General features: G+C 42.2%; 2 protein-coding genes across 19 annotated transcripts; one reads left to right on the forward strand and one right to left on the reverse strand.

Annotated features, from left to right (window-relative positions):
* The first annotated feature begins 304 nt into the window (after nucleotides 1-304).
* khdc4 (KH domain containing 4, pre-mRNA splicing factor) lies at nucleotides 305-7,933 on the forward strand. 17 transcript variants are annotated; one of them, XR_015865027.1, is made up of 15 exons: nucleotides 305-454; nucleotides 721-901; nucleotides 1,790-1,918; nucleotides 2,622-2,701; nucleotides 2,784-2,836; nucleotides 2,912-3,087; nucleotides 3,211-3,422; nucleotides 4,217-4,277; nucleotides 4,350-4,410; nucleotides 4,478-4,848; nucleotides 4,985-5,131; nucleotides 5,716-5,797; nucleotides 5,948-6,001; nucleotides 6,694-6,779; nucleotides 7,376-7,392. XR_015865027.1 is itself a non-coding variant. In XM_088409921.1 (15 exons), exons 1-15 carry the CDS (start codon nucleotides 426-428, stop codon nucleotides 7,603-7,605), a joined length of 1,980 nt encoding a protein of 659 aa, XP_088266047.1. In that variant the 5' UTR covers nucleotides 305-425; the 3' UTR covers nucleotides 7,606-7,933. The 17 variants fall into 17 exon arrangements, 12 of the variants coding, with proteins under 12 accessions (XP_088266047.1, XP_088266048.1, XP_088266049.1 ...); XM_088409921.1 differs by having other exon boundaries at nucleotides 5,688-5,797; nucleotides 7,376-7,933; XM_088409922.1 differs by having other exon boundaries at nucleotides 5,688-5,797; nucleotides 7,379-7,933.
* Nucleotides 7,934-7,937: 4 nt separating this feature from the next.
* On the reverse strand, nucleotides 7,938-17,196 carry LOC148426134 (neuronal pentraxin-2). 2 transcript variants are annotated; one of them, XM_088409935.1, is made up of 6 exons: nucleotides 17,148-17,196; nucleotides 13,227-13,824; nucleotides 11,721-12,018; nucleotides 10,244-10,509; nucleotides 9,967-10,146; nucleotides 7,938-8,921 (listed from the first exon to the last, which is right to left on the reverse strand). In XM_088409935.1, exons 1-6 carry the CDS (start codon nucleotides 17,180-17,182, stop codon nucleotides 8,712-8,714), a joined length of 1,587 nt encoding a protein of 528 aa, XP_088266061.1. In that variant the 5' UTR covers nucleotides 17,183-17,196; the 3' UTR covers nucleotides 7,938-8,711. The 2 variants fall into 2 exon arrangements, with proteins under 2 accessions (XP_088266061.1, XP_088266062.1); XM_088409936.1 differs by having other exon boundaries at nucleotides 13,227-13,906; nucleotides 17,148-17,191.
* Between the last annotated feature and the right edge of the window lie 1,341 nt (nucleotides 17,197-18,537).

The raw sequence follows: 18,537 nt of genomic DNA on the forward strand, positions 1-18,537 counted from the left end.
ATTTAATATACGGACGCAGGCCTATTTATACAGAATATGTACTTTAACTGAGCTTTTAGAAAGTATGAAAATTAAAAGGAAAGAAAAATAACTCCTCAAAAGTGAGCTAGCTCATGCCATTACAAACTTACCTCGACTACTTGCAAATGTGGTTGAATACATCTCAAGTTAAAACGTGCTGCAGAAAAAGAAAAATCTTCTTAACTGGAACAGGTGAGCGCCACCATTTTGAAAGAAAAAAAACGACAAGCTTGTCTTTGGCGCCCTCTACTGGCAACTTTTCGCAACAAGTCTCAAACCGGAGACGGAAGCGTCTCCTCGGTTAGCCTAGCGTTAGCTAGCGGCATACGTGTGCTAAATATAGGAAAAGGGGAAAGCTCGCGTGTGTTTTTACACAGCGAAAAAGGGAACTTTTAAAGACCTTTATGTCATTTGGTGGAAGCCAAAACGGCGGGTGAGTTAGCAGCATTCGCGTAAGAGTAATATATTTGGCCGCCGTAATTTAGAACCCGACTCGCTAGTTTATGTAATCATAGAGGACTTTTCCTGCGCATTAGCTCTTTGTAGTTAGCCGCACTGTAATGGAGCACGCTAAATATTGTTTACATCTCTTAAACCCCTCAGTTACAACTACGCTAGTGATCGTGCTTGATAACATTGTAATATATAATCATATGCACACCCTAAATGGCTGGATTATGCTTGTTGTTGTCTTCGTAGCCGCCGCGCTAGCAAGTGGGACCAGCCGGGTCCGGGCGGCGGAGGACCGGGGGAGGCTGAGGCGGCTCCCACCGGGGCTCTGGACGCCGCCGCCGCCGTGGCCGCCAAGATCAACGCCATGCTTGTAGCCAAAGGCAAACTCAAGCCTTCGCAGATTGGCACACCGGGACCCGTTGAAAAGGTCAATGTCAGACACTGCTGCAAGGAATGTTTTCTGCGAAGTGATCTTGTTTATCTTGTTCTGGTAATGACTTTAGTTTGACACATGTCACAGCAGGTATTACGTTAATCATAGGCTTGTTGGGTTGGCAGTAGATCACAGCTGCTGTGTGTAAACTGAGAGGTGGAACACGCACTAATTTAGCCTTGCATTGACTTCATTGATTTGAGTATTACTTGAAATCAGTTGCACGTTCAAATCACTTTATATGAGAACCTTTTAGGCAGTGCTTCTGTTATTTTTTTTGCAAAGCCCTCCCACGAAACGGCAAACCTTTCACGCACCCCACTCGCCGCGACAACTTGAAATAAGATGCATCCATCAATTATCTGTTAGATGTTTCTTTCCTCATTCCAAAAATGTGCAAGGCAAGTTGGACACTCTAAATTATCCTTGGGTGTGTGAATGCTTGTTTGTCACTGTGTGCACTGCAGTTGACTGGCAACCAATCCAGGTTGTCCCCTGTCTACTGCCTGAAGACTGCTGGGATAGGCACCAGCATGCCTGCGACCCTTTGTGAGGAGAAGCGGCTATAGAATATGAATGGATGGATTTTTACAAGTTACATACGTATCGCCAAAACGATCATTTTTTAACATTACCAACATCATCTACTCTTTTACACCTTTTATACGGGCTACAAGTTAGTCTAAAACTGAAAAAAATAACCAAGTATATCAAAATGACACCAATCCTTGTTTTATTACAGTTACACTTCATATGGCAAAAAAAAAAGCCTTTTCTTTTGGATCACTCGCGCTCCCCCACAGGGGGGCCTCCCCACTATTTTAGAAGGACTGCTTTAAGGTAACGCTATACCTTTTGTTTGTTTCCCCTCTTTGCTGACAGGTTATGGGCACAGGGAAACCTCAGGTGCCAGCCAAGGCTAAAGACGACCTAGTAGTGGCGGAGGTGGAGATCAATGACGTCCCGATCACATGCAGGAATCTCTTGACACGGGGACAGACGCAGGATGAGGTCAGTATGGATCTGTGGTTTTCAACCCTTTAAAAAAATGTGGGCAAATACGGCTCAATCAGTGCAAAGCATTTTTGAACAGGGAGGAAAAAAATTGACATAAAACCAAGTGCTGTGCCATCCATGTCTTATTTACTAAGGTTTTTTTGTGGCACCTCTAGGTGTGTTTTCTTCAGCAGCTCCAGAAGATAGATTGTGCAACATCAAAAAAAAAATCTCATCTGCCAGAAACTTGTCATTCATGACAATGCATATTTTGATAAAATTTTACAAACAAGGCATAGAGTGTTTTGTAAAGGAATCACTAAAACACAATTTAGCAATAAGTTGATTCATGTTTCCAGTTAATTTCCTCTTAATTTGAAAAAGAAAATGTATGGTTTCTGTCACATCAGTGGAAAGCACAAAATTTGATTTGCTGAATGAGACCGGCATAAATCCTGTTGTAATCTGGCCTTAAGGTACCCCAATTTAAGAATCACTGGTATGAAAAAATGGAAAAAAACTTTGTTTATGTTAAGGGTATAGTATTCGAAAGCCACATTTTTTTTACTTGGTGACATTTTCACAGTTTTGCTAATCATTCAACTTTGCCAGGTTTGCTCGTAGTTGTGGGATAGGTAGATATGATTTTGTTTCATTTTACTGGGTGCTTTAAGCCTTTGCGTTTTTTTTAAATGATCGAAGACGTCTTTGTTTCCAGATCAGTAAAGTGAGCAGTGCTGCCGTGTCCACCAGAGGGCGCTACATGACCGCAGAGGAGAAGGGCAAAGCGCTACCAGGGTGACTTGCTCATCTCTCTCTAGCCATTTTCAGTGATCTGGTTTTTATATGTCAATATGTCCTATGTGCTCTCATCTCATAGGGACCGGCCACTGTATCTTCATGTTCAAGGACAGACACGGGAGCTTGTAGATCGTTAGTCGTCCGCCGAGCTTGTACTGCGTCGGGGTTTTCTTATTTTTGGTGGATGAATTTTGGCCGTGCTTTCAGGAGCTGTCAACAAAATCAAGGAGATCATCACCAACGGGGTTGTGAAAGCAGCCACCGCTTCGACGCCTGTTTCCTCGTCTTTCTCCTCCAGCGCACCTGCGGTGACGGTTTATCAGCAAACTCCTCCACCTTCGCTACCCCCAATGACACACCACAAACCGCACTATCAGAGTGGGGTGAGACCGGCATTTAGGATCTAAAGCACTTGAACTTACCTAAATCCCCTGCCGCTGGCTGGATTCTATCACTTTTTTTTTCCAAGAGGAAATAACGTCGCGCACTATTGCGTGTTGTGACAGATGCACTATGTTCAAGACAAGACCTTTGTGGGCCTTGAGCACGCCATCCCGGGCTTTGCAGTCAAGGAGCGAGTGGAGGGTCCCAACTGCTCGTATCTGCAACACATCCAGTCTGAGACCGGAGCCAAAGTCTTCCTCAGGGGCAAAGGCTCCGGCTGTCTGGAGCCCACGTCCGGACGAGAGGCCTTCGAGCCCATGTACATCTACATCAGGTGAGCGGGAACTCAAGCAAACGTGGGCTGCGTTTACAATCGCTCACTGTTTATTATATCGCGCCTGTACAGCGTGGTCGCCATTTTGATTGTGCTGTGTTAAGTATTTTTTTTGTAATGCTCCAAATTAAAAAAAGTAGTAAACAACTGATGCTTCAAGTCATTCCATCACAAAGACGTATTTTTATGTTATTTCAGAGACAAGACATTGAATCCCAGGGACAGTACTTTTTTTTTAACTTTTATTTTGTAATACTTTTTTGAACACCTTTTTATCATTTTTGGGATTTAATGAGTTTAAGGCTACCATCGGCTGATTTGATTCAGTACATTGTAATTATTTCTGCTCTTGCTCATACAGCAAAGCTCACTTTTTTATCGTCTCATTTACTCTCTTTCATGTATGCGTCAAATGCAAATCAGTATGAGGATTGCCTTGTTCCACTGTGGCGCGTTAGATAATTTCATTTGTCATATGTGACTAAACCAGGTAAAGCTGTTTGACTGCTTAGAAGCTTTTCAGGAAACAATTTCAGGAAACAGCATTGTATTAAGAGTTGCTGGGTTCAAAACAAAGTACAGACTCATAGGACGTAATTGACCGGATATTTTTATTTTGATAGTTTTATATATCAGATATGAATTGCACAGCATTCTGTGTCTTTTTTTTTCCATCAGTTTTTTTTAAAGTTCATAATAAATAGGAAACGGGGGAATGATTCTGAATATAGGCCCTCTGCTTGTCATTATGGTGCAAAGTTTTTTCAGATCCCGTTTTTATTCTTCCTTTCCAGTCATCCCAAACCAGAAGGTCTCGCAGCAGCAAAAACTTTGTGCCAAAACCTACTTCAGACTGTGAGTCGTCCCTTCAATATCTTTATTTCCATTATCCCTGAGCCGCTTTGAGCTTTTGTCTTTTCTCATTAGGTCCACGCAGAGTATTCTCGCTTCCTTTCTCAAATGAGCTCAATGATGCCGTCGCAACAAGGTTGGGAAAAAAAAAAAACCTTTTTGTCGAAGTCATTTTAGACGGTGACACGGTCTTCTCTTTCCAGGCTTTCCACAGCCTCCAGTGATGAACGGAATGCCCCCGTATTACCCGCCAGCCGGATTCCAGCCGGGTTACCCCATACCGGTGCCCCCGCCTCAGAACCAGCCCCCACCCATGCCCTTCTCCGGGCCCCCTCCCATGCCTCCTCCAGCGCCGCCCAATGTTGTTCTCCCTCAGTTCCCACCTGTTCCGGTGCCGCCCCCACCGCCTCCAAATCTGGCCCCGCCCATATGTCCGGCGCCCCCCGTCAGCGCTCCTGTTCCGACGCCTCTTCCGCCACCCGTTCTTCCTCCTGCTCCAGTTCCGGTCCCTGCTCCAGCTCCAGTTGCCGCTCCTGTTCCTGCTCCTGTTCCTCCTCCGGCTTCGACAGTTCAGGTGAATTTACAGTAATAACGCCAGTTCAGTTCAATAAATTAGAATATGCTGAGAAATCTGGAGTTAATTGAAAAAACCTGATGTACTCCATAAATACTTCATCCTTAGTAAACGTTTGTCTTTCTTCTCTCTGCAGACGGTTCCTCCGATGTCCTACGTTCCACCGGCTGTGGCGCCTCCCAAAGCCCCGCCTCCTCCATCCGCATCAGCCAATCCGGCGCAGAAACGACGGTTCACAGAGGAAGTGCCCGACGAGCGTGACAGTGGCTTGCTGGGCTATCAGGTGAGCAACAAGTACAACGGGTCAGAATTTTTTTTTTATTATAATTCTTTTCCTTTCATCCCACATAAACTCAAAAGATTTAATCCTGAAGAGTTCAACCAAGCCATATTGTTGCATCTCACTAGAGACTGATAGCTTAAAGCTAACACATTCAAAGATGGACTACGTTAACTAAAACTCAGTCTGTTAGCTTAATGCTAACCTGCATAGGTATCTTCATACATGGGCTAACAAAAAATCAGCAACAAAAATGCTAACCTGCAAAGGTAACTTCATCGATGGGCTTACAAAAATTAGCATTGCTATCGCAATCACTTCCAACAACTCGTAATTATACAAACACAACACTAATATACGAATATAACGTCCAATAATACACTCAAACTTTTCGGTTACATTTTCTGAAATTGTCTTAAAAATTGTGAGTCGGGGAAAAAAGTCGGTAAGGAATAAGAAGTGAAAATAAAATTAAATTGAGACTTGAATAGATACTATGGCCAGTAAAGTGTAGTTGAGGATGTCTGCTAACGGCGCCTGTGTGTCTTTCTGCTCATAGCATGGACCCATTCATATGACTAATTTAGGTGCAGGCTTCTCCCCGGGCAGCCCCGACACTTCAGGACCCCCACCGACGAGTTCCTCCGGCCCAACGAATGAGAGGGACGGGTACGCAGAAATTTGTCGGATATCATTTCTTGCGCCCTTATCATACATAGTTTATTTATAATAGTCTGTTACATAGTTTTTTTGTTTGTTTTTTTTAATATTTCTCATTTTTTAGTTTTGACTTTTTTTTTTATGTTAATTTTTTTACAGTACAGTGATCCCACGTTCATCCCGGGTGTTACGTACCAGGCCCACCGGAGATAGGTGAAAATTCGCAATCTCTTATTTATTTATTTTAATGGGAATCGCTGTACTGTATATTTTTATACTATTTTTTTTTATCAATTTTAATTACTGTTGTACTTTGTTTTACCTATTATTTTTCTTTCCACATGGTATAGTTTAACCATTTTTATGACACATTTCTTTAGTAAAATTTAGTTTCATAACGTTGCGTTTCCTGTGCACAAATTTTCATATTTTGCCGTTTAATCATGATATGTGCTACCCTCATGCATGATTTATTTCTCATATTTTTAACTCGTATAATTCGTATTTAACATTATAAATTATGTTTTGCCCAACATCATGACGATAATTATCTGTAAATATGTTGTACTTCAAAAGGTGAAGTTCACTTTAGCCATTTTAAAAAGTCATTTAGTTATTTTGCCTAATTAATTTGATGGCTAAAAGATTATGTTCATTGAAGTCATTCACTGCCAGCCGAATGAAAATGGATTTTTGGTGTTTATGGCAATGCTGGCGAATGAATGAATTTCTTTGAAAACCACATTTTGCCACTTCCCTTCCACCGAAAATCAAATCACTTGTTGACAGCTCAGCTAATGACCAATCACAGCTCAGCACAAGAAAAATACTTAATGAACCAAAATACAGATTCAAAATTTCAATCCATATAAACTGTTAAGTGTTGTTTTGTTTTGTTTGTTCAGTAGGCAGCTAATGCCGCCACCACCATTGCCCATAAATGGCGTGAGACCCAAGATGGAGGATAGAAGACCACCACAAGGCCCTGTGGGTAAGTTCGTAACGTCACTTCCACAAATCCCGTCCCAGTCCACTGTCATTAAATATGGACCGTGCCCCCCGACCCCCCAACCCTCACAGTTTAAGCAGGAATCCACTTAGACTTTAAACTAAAATGTCTCCTATGGATCAGCTGAGGCAGTGTTGGTGCATTTTGATGACTCTTCAGGATTCTCCCGCAGTGACAAAAAAAAGCAGCAAATAGTTGAAGCGGAGCCTTTTGTCTTGTCCCGTTCTGATGACATCATCGGCGTGCAGTGTTGGCCTTCCCTTACTAACGAGAGTCTCTCCTGTTTTTGTGTTTTCTCTTTTTTTCTCTGTTTTTCCTCTCTTCCATGTCATCCCTGGGGGGGGGGCGGGGGGGGCTTGCTGACCGCTTGTCACGTGACGCCATCCTGCCCGTTCCGCTGGACGCCCCCCACTGACCAATGGCGGCCCTGGGATGGCCCTCCCATCCTCCACCGAACTAATCTTGTTTCTTCTAATTTGGATTGTGCTGCTTGTTGCCATGTTTTGTATTTGCTGTTTTCTTTCTTGTCCCCCCCCCCCCCCCCCCCCCCCCCTCCCCAAAATATGTCCTCCCTCTAGCAGAGCCTGCTGCGAAGAAGCTCAAAACGGGCTTGGTCGCGTACACCGGCGACTCGTCGGACGAAGAGGACGATCACCCGAGCTCCAAAGCCTCAGGGTCAGGTAACCCCGGGGGCTCCCCTTCTACCTCCTTAGACTGGATTCAGGGGTACCGCTGCCCACTGCCGCCCCAAACGCGGGCTAAAACGCAGCCGCAGCAGCAATCCATGCCCTTCTGGATGGCGCCCTGAAAATTCCGCAGCTATTCCACACGGATGACTCGTAGCGTTGGGTTTAGTCCAAGTAAGCGTATTTGTGTTTTCTGCACGTGTACAGTGTAAAGAAACGTTTTTAGGACTGACACCTTACAAATCTGTGGATGTTTGAATGGTCACATGACAATTTTGGAAAAACTGTGAATATATGGTCTTTGTGAAAAAAATAAATAACAGCGATGATCAGCTTTAATTTAATCCATGTTCTCATGTCTTGGATGATTTTTTTTTTGTAGTGATTGTATTGGACTGATGTGTAGTAATTTGTTGCTTTGGGAAATAAAGTGGCATAAATTGCAGCATACTAGTGCTGTAGATTTTGTTCTTTATTAAAAAAATAATTGGATAAAAGAACAAGAATAATACATTGTGACAAACTGATCAAGGGAAATAGCAAACAACTTCAGACAGGACTAAGCCTTAAAAATCTCATCATTTTTTTAAGGGACAGTGTAGAATTTTGCGGCGTTTAGTAATGAACTAATTGTCATTTTAAAACCCCATGATGAATTTCATGCAAAAACTGGGTTCTATCACATCAACATCCATTTGTTTTCTGGGCTAATGCAAGCTTGGAGTTGCTAGCGATGGCTCGTTTGTTGGAAGGTGGACATTTTTAAATTGCTTTCATTAAGTGTTTTGTCTCAAATTAACTACAAAATTAGGTTACATTATATGGAAATACAATCAAGAAATTTAAAGGTACAGTCTTTTCACAGGTTCTATAGGACACTACAATAAAATAGCAATGTTTAAAAGAATACATTTTTAAATGTAAAATCTACATAATTACATGCGTCTAAACAAAATGATGACAATTTCTTTGGTTGTTCAGCTGTATTTCTATGGAAATCTTCCAGATAACATTTGTCACCTTGTTACACGAAACTATTAATCTACAAGATGAACAACTTGACGATATGTCACAGCACCTAACTGATTATCAAATACCGGCCAAACAGGCTACTATGCTTCAAAGAAAAAAAATATTCAAGTAAAGGCATTGATTTTCATTTTGGGGGCAGTTTTTTTTTAGTCTTTGACCCCCATTTACAGTATCACGGTCTTTTTCTATAAAACTTTCACTGACAAGGTTGGAAGGCGTGCCTGGTCACGCCCCCGTGCAGCTCCACGTCTGCGTCGGCCCACGAGATGACGTCACCGGTCAGGTGACTGCTGCATGAGGCCAAACCCTGTATGTCAGCCCCGCTCAGCACCGAAGACCACATCTGCACGTCGGCCAGCTCCCCCATGAAGGATTGCGTGACGTCAAAACGGCCCCCCAGAGTGTCCTGCAACCAATGGAGGGAAGTTCACTTACAGTTGTACTTTGTCGCCATCTTGTGGCATCTTGGTGCAAAGGACCTGTGCTGATGTCTGTTAAGGAGTTTAATTTGGATCAAAGTACTGCTTTGCTTCCATTTTCTGGCATCTAGGTGCCGGTCAGTAGCTATTTAGAAGTGAGTTAGGGAGCTTCCTTTAAATAAAAGTAGCGCTTTGCTGCCAAGGAACTGTGCTGGTTCGTTGAGGAGCTTCATTTGAACAAGTAGTATTTTGTTGCTTTCCATTTTATGTCTGGCAGATATGTTGAAGTGAGTTGGGGAGCTTCATTCAAAGACAGTTTTTTGTTGCTGAAAAAAAAGTTAAACTGAGGCGAGTAGTGTCATTTAAATAAAAGTAGGGCTTTTCCGCCATCTTGTGGCAGCTTGGTGCTAAGGAGCTAAGCTAACTAAAGTCAGTTGTGCTGCATTTGGACAAAAATACTGCTTTGGTGTCATTGTCTAGCATCTTGACTTATTTTGGTAATTTTGGGCAGCTTTATTTAGACAAAAGTAATGCTTTCCCGCCATAATCTGCATTCAAAACTGATGCGAGTTGCTTCATTTCTTTTGAATTTTCTGGCATCTTAGAACAGGGGAGTATTAAAATGATTTTGGGAGCGTCGTATGGATAAACATAGTCCCTTACTGTTGAAGTGAGTTGATGATATCCATTTTAAACAAAAGTAGTGCTTTGCTGCCATTTTCTGGCATCTTGGTGCCAAGAAATGATATTAAAGTGGGTTGGATAAGGTTGTTTATGGAAAAATAGCCCTTTGACGCCATCTTTTGAAATCTTGATTCCGTAGAACTATGATCGATTAAATTACAGTAGATGGCTTCATTCAAAAGAAGCGCTTTACCAACCATTATAAACTTTTTTTTTTTTTTGGAGGGGGGGTGTAGACTTTGGGAATCTGTACTTCTTAAAATGGACTCTGAGCACTTTTGCAATTTTGTCTCCCAATCAAAACATTGATTAGATCCATTGATTATAAAACGTCTTATTTGTCTTCACCTGTTCTTGTCCCAGGATGAACACCCCTCCTGCTCTGACGGGATGCCAGGGGGCCAGATCCTCGCCGGACCCACGCAAGTCACCGTCCTGGTAAGCCTCCCAATGTCCGTCCCGTGTGGACCACGTCACGCACACGTGGTGCAATTTGTCGTCACTCAGCGTCACTGGCAGGGACACCGCCTACAAAAAAAAAGTTACATTTTTCAGGCGCCGATTTGGGGAAAAAAAAGTATCGGGACATATTGTCCTCGATACTTGACTCCGCCCCCTCACCTACCTGGTCGTTGATCAGCAGCTCCACTGGGTTGCCCCCCCACTCGATCAAAACCACTTCGTTGGCCTGGCCCGGCGCAGAGTAGGAAAAGGGCGTCCCCATGGCGGGCCCGGCACCGGCACCGGCACCGGCACCGGCCTTAAGCCGCAGACACAAAGTGAGCGCAAAGATCTCACGCGGCAGCGTCCTCTTGATGCGTGCGTGCATGAAGTTGGTCCGCATGGGGAAGCTGAGCAGGAAAGCGGCCGGCTCCTTCTTTCCGTTGGATCCTGACGGGCAAGAACAGTTTTTGGATTTTTGTTCAAATATTTAACTGTAAAATTACAGTCTTATAAGCCCCAACTTTTTTCTCATGATTTGAGCCATGCGCTGCGTAGCGGCAGGTTTTTTTTTTGTTTTTTTTTTTTTTACCAGCCACTAGGGGGCAACCCGCCGTCAAGAATAAATAGAATGAAAATATATGAATCAATGGCTGTTTTCAAATCCAGTTGTCAAAATATAACTTACAAAATTAATTCGTTTCGAAAGTAATTTCATAACGTGATTTTTTTGGAAGTAGAGCCGCTTTTTACATGTAAAGCCTCCAATTGCTCCTCAACCCTTTAAATGAATAATATTAATCAATTTTAAAGATGCATCAAAAACGGTAACAAATACGCGTTAGACTTACATTGGTGCATAATAATCATGGAAATCAAATTACATCATGGGAAAAAAAACGCTCCCAAAACTCAATTCATAATGCGCTCATATTAATTGTAGCAGTTGACAATATGAATGCAGTTCACTTGTTCGCCTTTAGATGGTGCTGATGTCTTGGTGATAAAGTCCTACACATTTCCCATTGAGCGAGGCATCATTCATAAATCCACGGGAGCAATAATATTTCTTTTTGGATTATTTTGAGGATGTAAGTTTACTTAAATTTAGTTTAAAGTAATGTGTAATCCTTCATGTGTGATGTAATTCACCCCACTGTTACGGTGCTAACGATGCTAACGTCAGAAACAACAGCCCAACGTGAAATGTTACTTGTGTTTTTTTTTATGTAAATATGCATAGTCTTAGTCATAGCTAATGTCAATTTTATGTTTGTTAGTTCTTTGGCGTTAACTGTTGGTGTGAAGTTATATAAAGTGTGTAAAGATGAAAATTGCACGACCAAAGCTAACATCAGTGCAAAGAAGTAGTGTCTCTCGTTTGTGGACAATCCAGCATTTTAATAAATTATGAAAATGCATCCGAAACTGTAAAATAGACATTGTTGGTTTTTCGAGCAAGCGCTGGTGTCTCCAGTCTCGTACGCCTTTATTATCCTGAATTTTTTTCGTTACTAGAGACAATATTTTTCCCACTGGGGTGTTTGTAACCTGGATTGTTCGTAACAAGAGGCGTTCGTAAGTAGAGGCACCATTTTATAATGTTTTTTTGAAGACGTAAAACTAAAAATATACAGAGTACTTTTGCCTCCATTTTGTACCTGTCAGGTGAAACTGATTGAGCATGTTCTCCAATTTGTTGCTGTGGTATCCGCGTGGGACATAAACGTGCCCGTCTGCTTCGTTGCGCTCATGCCCGCCGTCCAGGCTTCCGTCCTCGTGATGGCTTCCGTCACCGTGCTCGTCAAAGTGTCCCGTGTGGTTACCGCCGTCATCGTCATCCGTGTGGTCGTTCAGGTGTTGGTGGTCGTGCTGGTGCAGCTGCTCCTCCAGAGCGTCGATCTTCCTCTGCAAAAGCTCCCTCAGAGAGCCGGAGAAGGTCAGGGACGAGTTCCTTTTCTGAGGGGGGATCGCAAGACACGTCGGATGGGCGGTTAGATGCTTTTGAAACGTGGCGACTCGGACTCTGGTTTTAATCTGTGTTAGCTTCTTGCTGTTGTAGAAAATGTCCTGTTTGTGTGCTTTATTGTGCTCTTGGATGTGCTCGTCAGGTAATCCAGGCTTTGTGCATATGCGTGGCCCGATTACCTCAGTCAAGGCAGATCACCATAATTACTACTGATCTTAGACCCATGACCCCACCCCCCCATCACTACGAAGCTCCTGACATCTGTCTGCGATCACGATTGAGCAGAGCGCCTGAGAACATGCTGAATGTATAGTTCATCATAAGTGCTAAGTGTTCGTTTTCATGACAACTTTTTTTTTTCTACACTTGTGCTATATTTTAACCATTTTGTGGTCATTTTCTTCCACAGCATTCTCACAGTATTTTAGTGAGTTGAGAAGTTTCAAGTAAACAAATGTGGAACTTTGTCACCTTCTTGTGGCATATTGGCCCCAATGAACTATATTGAAGAAAGTTGAGGAGTTTCAAGTACACCAAGGTGTTACTTTGCAATAATTTTTTGTACTATTTCTGTCAGGACACTGTTCAAGTGAATTGAGGAGCTTCATTTAATGAAAATTAGTGCCTCGTTGTCATCTCGTGGCATATTGGTCCCAAGAAACTATATTGAAGAAAGTTGTGGAGTTTCAAGTACACCAAGGTGTTACTTTGCAATAATTTTTTTGTACTATTTCTGTCAGGACACTGTTCAAGTGAATTGAGGCGCTTCATTTCATGAAAAGTAGTGCCCACCTTTCACTTTGTGGGATTTTTGTGAACTATGTTGAAGTGAATTGAGAAGTTTCATGTATACAAATGTGGGACTTTGTCACCATCTTGTGGCATATTGGTGTCAGGAGCTATATTGAAGAACGTTGAGGAGTTTCAAGTGTTACTTTTCTGCAATTTTGTGAACTATTGGTGTCAAGGCACTATACTCAAGTGAATTGAGGAGCTTCAAGTAGACACAAATCATACTTGTGGGATGGTGAATGAAAGCAGATGTTGGTAAATGTCAATCAGTCTTTTTCACAAAGGGCAAAAAAAAATTAGATAATATGAGCCGTTGAGAAGCTAATGTTCTGAATTTGGACAGTTTTAGGTCTCCAGATGATAAATTGTTTATTCATCAGTACTTGTGACGCCTGTGATATCTCACCTGTAGATTTCCCAGCCTCTCCTTGAGTGCCTGCAGCATCCTCTCCATCTGCTCCGGCGAAGACGCGCCGTCCCCTGCGCTCCCGTGTTTGACCTCATCCTTCTCTTGGTGCTTTGCGCCGTGAGCTCCGTCAGAGTGCAGCGAGTCCGGCGCAAAGTTTCCACCGTCGGTGAGGTCCGAGGTCTGGTCCGGTCCCCGGTGGTAAACTGACCCCGGGAAGCCCTCGCACAGGGCGAGCTTGGCCGTCAATTCCCTGATGGTCTCCCTCTGGTCCAGGATGGTCTCCCTCTGCCGCACCAGACTCTCGCGAAGGTGCAAGATGGTGGACTTGGCCTCGTCGCTCGCCCGAGGCGCGTTTTGATGCTGGACCGGACCGGCTGTGGGGAAGCAGGCGGGGTCCGCGTCCGGCGGAACGGGGGTGCACACGAAACGCGGCTGTGCGGCGTAGAAGTCGTTGAAGTCCGAAGAGGAAGACGCAGGAGGGAGGAGCAGAGCGAGGAGCGCGACGAGAACACGCGGAGTCTTCCTTACTGTCGCCATCATCATCATCATCAAAGTTGAAAGTCCATTGTCCAGGTGGGTGGATGAGTCTCGGTTCCTGTTGAGTTTTTGGAATATGAATTCAGCAACCAAGTCCAGCTGTTTTCATCCCTCTCGAGGGGCGGCCATTTTGCCACTTTCTGAAAATGATGTCACAGTCGTGCGGATAATGCAATCTTTTTTCCAAGTTTGGTCATGTGACATTTGCAAGCTGACCCGCGATTGGTCGTTATCTGAGCCCCGGTGGCATTTTCTGTCCACAGCAAGTGGCAAAATGGCCGCCCCCTGAGATGAATACAAACGGAAAGATTTTGATCTCAATTCATTTTCCACGAATACAATATTAATCTTAATACTTGTAATGGGGTATCATAGAAAATACTATCTTTTTAAACAGCAAAATCCACTTGTCTTTATCTATGTTAGTGGGTAGCCATTTTCCCACTTGCTGTGTACTGAAAATGACATTTCAGTTACTCAGGTAACAAGTGAGTTTGGGTCATGTGACATCAACAAACTTAAATATAGGAAAAATTCAAACAAGTAAGAATGTTTTGCATGTTTGCTCGTATAACATAAATTTAAAAAATGAACCTAGGAAAACAATCAGTTCTAAAAGAGGAAATGAACTGGACTACCAAGTTAAATACAACTGACTCTAATGAGTCATTGATTGTTGCCCATACCATACTGGTACCACACTTTGAGAACGACTGGAATAGATTGCAGAAGGTACATAATTGGCCATGTTTTGCTTTGGCCATAAATGGAAGTTCCACACACAACGTTAAATAATTTAACATATCCTGCATTAAACAAGATGGCTATCTTAAAATGGCACGCATGTGTCACTGTTGCGAAACATCACCGCCCACCCGAGTCCATTCGCAGCCTGTAACCATCAGCAGATGTATTTATTTATTTTTATATCCGTTTTTGTTTCATATAGAAAGCCAATCAGCGCTTTGCGGCGAACACTTGCTTCCTGTAGTGAGCGGCGAGGCTTAGAGGGTGCAGACAGATGGCCCGAGTGGAGAAGCGTGTCAACGCCAATCTCGCCCGTTCAGCCTCAGTCCACACGATTAGTTTATCAGTAGTACCCGCAACCCGCTCAATTAACCTAATTGTTGTGCTACCTTAGCCTCGGATTAGTGGGATTCCTCAGCCTTCTTGTTAGTCTGTGTGTGTGTGTGCGCGCCCCTGGTTTTTGAGACATGGTGAGGACCAAATCCTGGAATTTAGCTCTTCCTGGGGAGCCTTGGACCATTTTGGTCCCCATATGTTCAGACCTTTTTTTGAGGGTCAAGATTTGCTTTCAGAGCAAAGGTTTGAATTGGATTTTGGTTGAGGTTAGGGATCGGCAAACTGTTGTGATGGTTGAGGTTAGGGACTAAAAAAATGCATTATGACAATGATAAACAACAAAAACAACCCTTGTGTGTGTGTGTTTTTGCTTTATAGCGGGGACCAAATCTCAGGTTTTACCGTCTTTTGTGGACACCACTTGGACTAGTGGGGACCATGTTGGTGGACCTCACCAGTTCAGTCCACTTTTTGAGACTCATTTTTAGAGTATAGGTTTGAATTGGATTTTGTTTGCGCTCACGGAAAGGATTAGGGTTCGGCAAAATGTTGTGATGTTTAAGGTTAGTTTGGATTAGGGACTAGGAAACGCATTATGACAATGAAATGTCCCCTATACATGAAAGAAAGCCTATATGTGTGTGTGTGTTTGGTTTTTACTACATGGCGGGGACCAAATTCCATGTTTTACGCTCTTTGTGGGGACCTCCAGGACTTTGTGGGGACCACTTTGGACCCCACAAGTTCAGACCTCTTTTTGAGGATTCAGAGTTGGTTTTTGGTTGGGGTCAGCGTTAGGCAAACTATTTTGAGATGGTTAAATGTGAGAGGCTCAGAAATGAATTATGTCAATGAGATGTCCCCACTAGGAAGCAAAAAAAGAACCCTTGTGTGTGTGCATGTGCGTGTCTGTTTGTATGTGTGTGTGTGTGCTTGAGGTAATCCACGGTGAAGATGCAACGCCATATGGTGGAGGTGGATATTTAAGTAGCACCGTTAGAGGGCAATTAAAACCTGACAAGTGTGATTAAAAGCTCCTTTGAAATGAAGCGGTCAGTCGTGTAAATAAACATGAAGCATCGGGGAAAAATATTTGTGATTTTGCAACAACATTCTCATCATACTAAGTCAACAATTGCTTTGTGATTGCAAAACGAATACCGTATTTTTTTACTTGAATTGCATGAATTTTTTCTTATGTGTTAACTTTTTAACTAATTACTAACTCCACTTGTAAAATTACATTGGGGAATGATAGAAATATTTATGGAAAAGTTTTTTTTCTTTTACTACAACTTTTTGCACTTGATTTTGGAGAAGAAATTGGGAGAAAGTTTGCCTTTAAAAAAATCGGACTTCGAAATTTACAAATTACTTTCTGAAACCATTACATTGGGATGTTCAATTCAAGTTTTGCTGCCTTATCAATACAGATACCAAGTACCGATACCACTTGCATCTGTGAAACGCAGAAATTTCCCCCAAAAAACATTGGCAGATATTTTCACAGAAAGTTGTATTTAATCAAATGTAGCATTTTCCTTAAACTTTCATGAAATTAATGGAAATTTTCTATTATTCTATCCATCTATATCTATTCTTGGTATCAGTACAATATGTAAAATTATGATTATACATGTTTTAAACATGGAGACTTGGTTCTTGTAAATTACAACTTTTTCCATGTAATGTTATAATTTACCCTAACTCATTAATTGAAACTTTATTTTTACACATTTTACGAAAGTCCATTATAGATTTATGTTTTTTTTTAATCATAAAATTGTACCCTAATGCTGATTAAGACTTTATTCTTGTTGCGTTATGGCTTTTTTCTTGGAGTCTAGACTTTTGTCTTCACTAAATTTTGTCTTGAATCTCCTTAAATATGGCATTCTTTTGTTTTATTTTTTTATTTTACTTTTTGTTTTATTTCAGCTTCCCTCAGTTTATTCCGACTTTCGCCCGACAATTTTTACATATTTTTTTTGCCTAAATTACAAGTAGTACTTTGACTTTTTGTAGATTTTTCCTATTTTATTTTGTGACTATATTTTTTTTTCTTTCATAAAACTTACATTTTATTGTTTTAAAAATATATCATGATTTTTTTTCTGTCATATTTGGGCTCTTTTTTTTTTTTTTTTTTTTTTACATAACTTTTTTTTTTTAACCCCACTCTTTACTGCGGCCGCAATGTGCACGTAAAATTCTAGTCAGTGGACACAGACCTCCACAAAATAAACTCCTTTCAGTGTTCCTAATATTTTGATTTTAAAAAATCAGACGCGCTCTTACCTGACGTTTCCGCAGCTTGCGGCGTCCCCGCACATGTAGTCGAGTCTTACGCACAACTGATCAGACAGAGAGGGATTTACTCTTTCAATCCCTTCCCTCCTCCCCGTTGTCGTTTTGAAGGCCACGCCCCCAACGGCGCCGCTCACCTTCTGAGAACGTGCCCGATGCCGTCGTCTTGGCAACGGCCGGACGTGCCGGCACGCGAACGGCTGACCTGATTGGCGCCTCGCTAGACTGGCGGCTGCAGAGGTGGCGGCAGGACACCTCGCCGCTTTAAAGGGAAAAGGTCAAGGCAACATCACACACACACCTTTGTACGGCTATACTTGTGAGGACATCCGTTGACAAAATGCGTTTCCTAGCCCCTAACCACAACCTTAACCGTAACAAATAATTGCCTAACGCTTACTCTAACTCAATTCAAACTTAGACCCTCAAAAAGAGGTCTGAACGATTGAAGGCCGGCCTAAATGTCCTCACGTCTCCAAAATGTCCTCACCATGTTGGTGGAAAACTAAAAGCCGTTTCCTATTTGTCACTACAAGTGAGAGAAAAATATGTGATAATTTAAAAATTAGGGGCGTGCCCATATAACAATTCACACAATCTGGATTTTCATTTACCACAATGATTGATTCAAAATGTCCCAAAATCAATAGTATAAAAAAAAATCGCATTTTATATTATAAAGGCTCTGAAATTTATAGCTGGCTTCAAAGAGTAGCAGTTGCGCGGCGCATGTGTTTTTTTTTCTTTTAAAGGCATATTTCTTACAATTCAAAACGTAATAAATGATTCAAAAATGACACTTTTCTGCTTTTGTTATTCTATAGCGCAACGTAAACAAACTCAGTATGAAGATTCTTCGCACATCAATAGACTGAAGCAGAAATCATTGATAGTCGAATCGTTTTTAATCGGAGCATCATTTCGAATCAAGAATTGATTCTGAATCAAATCAAAGACCCAAAAATCGGAAGCTAATGGAATCGTGAGACAGTCAAAGGTTCCCACCCCAAATAAACCCACGCATTTTGTTTCATCATAAGCCAACACGAGGCTCACTTGGCGTGATGGGATTGCCCCACCTGTTTGTTAATAGGTCAACGTGAGCCTCCGTCAGAATTAGGTCCCAAAGGAAGACACAGAGACCGCTTTAATGCTTACATTCAAGGGCATTAGACTACACTGTAACTACGTTACAAAAAGAATTGCCAATTTAAGGGAAAATCTCAAAAGATGTTCTTTGTTTTCCCATTAGTTTAATATGGAGTTGCATTGTGATGAAAATTAAATTTGTGGAATTTGCGTTAGCAAAACCCAGCCGTTTTCATCCATCTCAGGGTCATTTTGTCTCTTGCCGTGAGGTGAAAATGACGTCACAGTAGCT

Source organism: Hippichthys cyanospilos, chromosome 3 (assembly GCF_059441005.1).
Source record: "Hippichthys cyanospilos isolate Australia breed blue-spotted pipefish chromosome 3, RoL_Hcya_1.0, whole genome shotgun sequence".
NCBI lineage: Eukaryota > Metazoa > Chordata > Actinopteri > Syngnathiformes > Syngnathidae > Hippichthys > Hippichthys cyanospilos.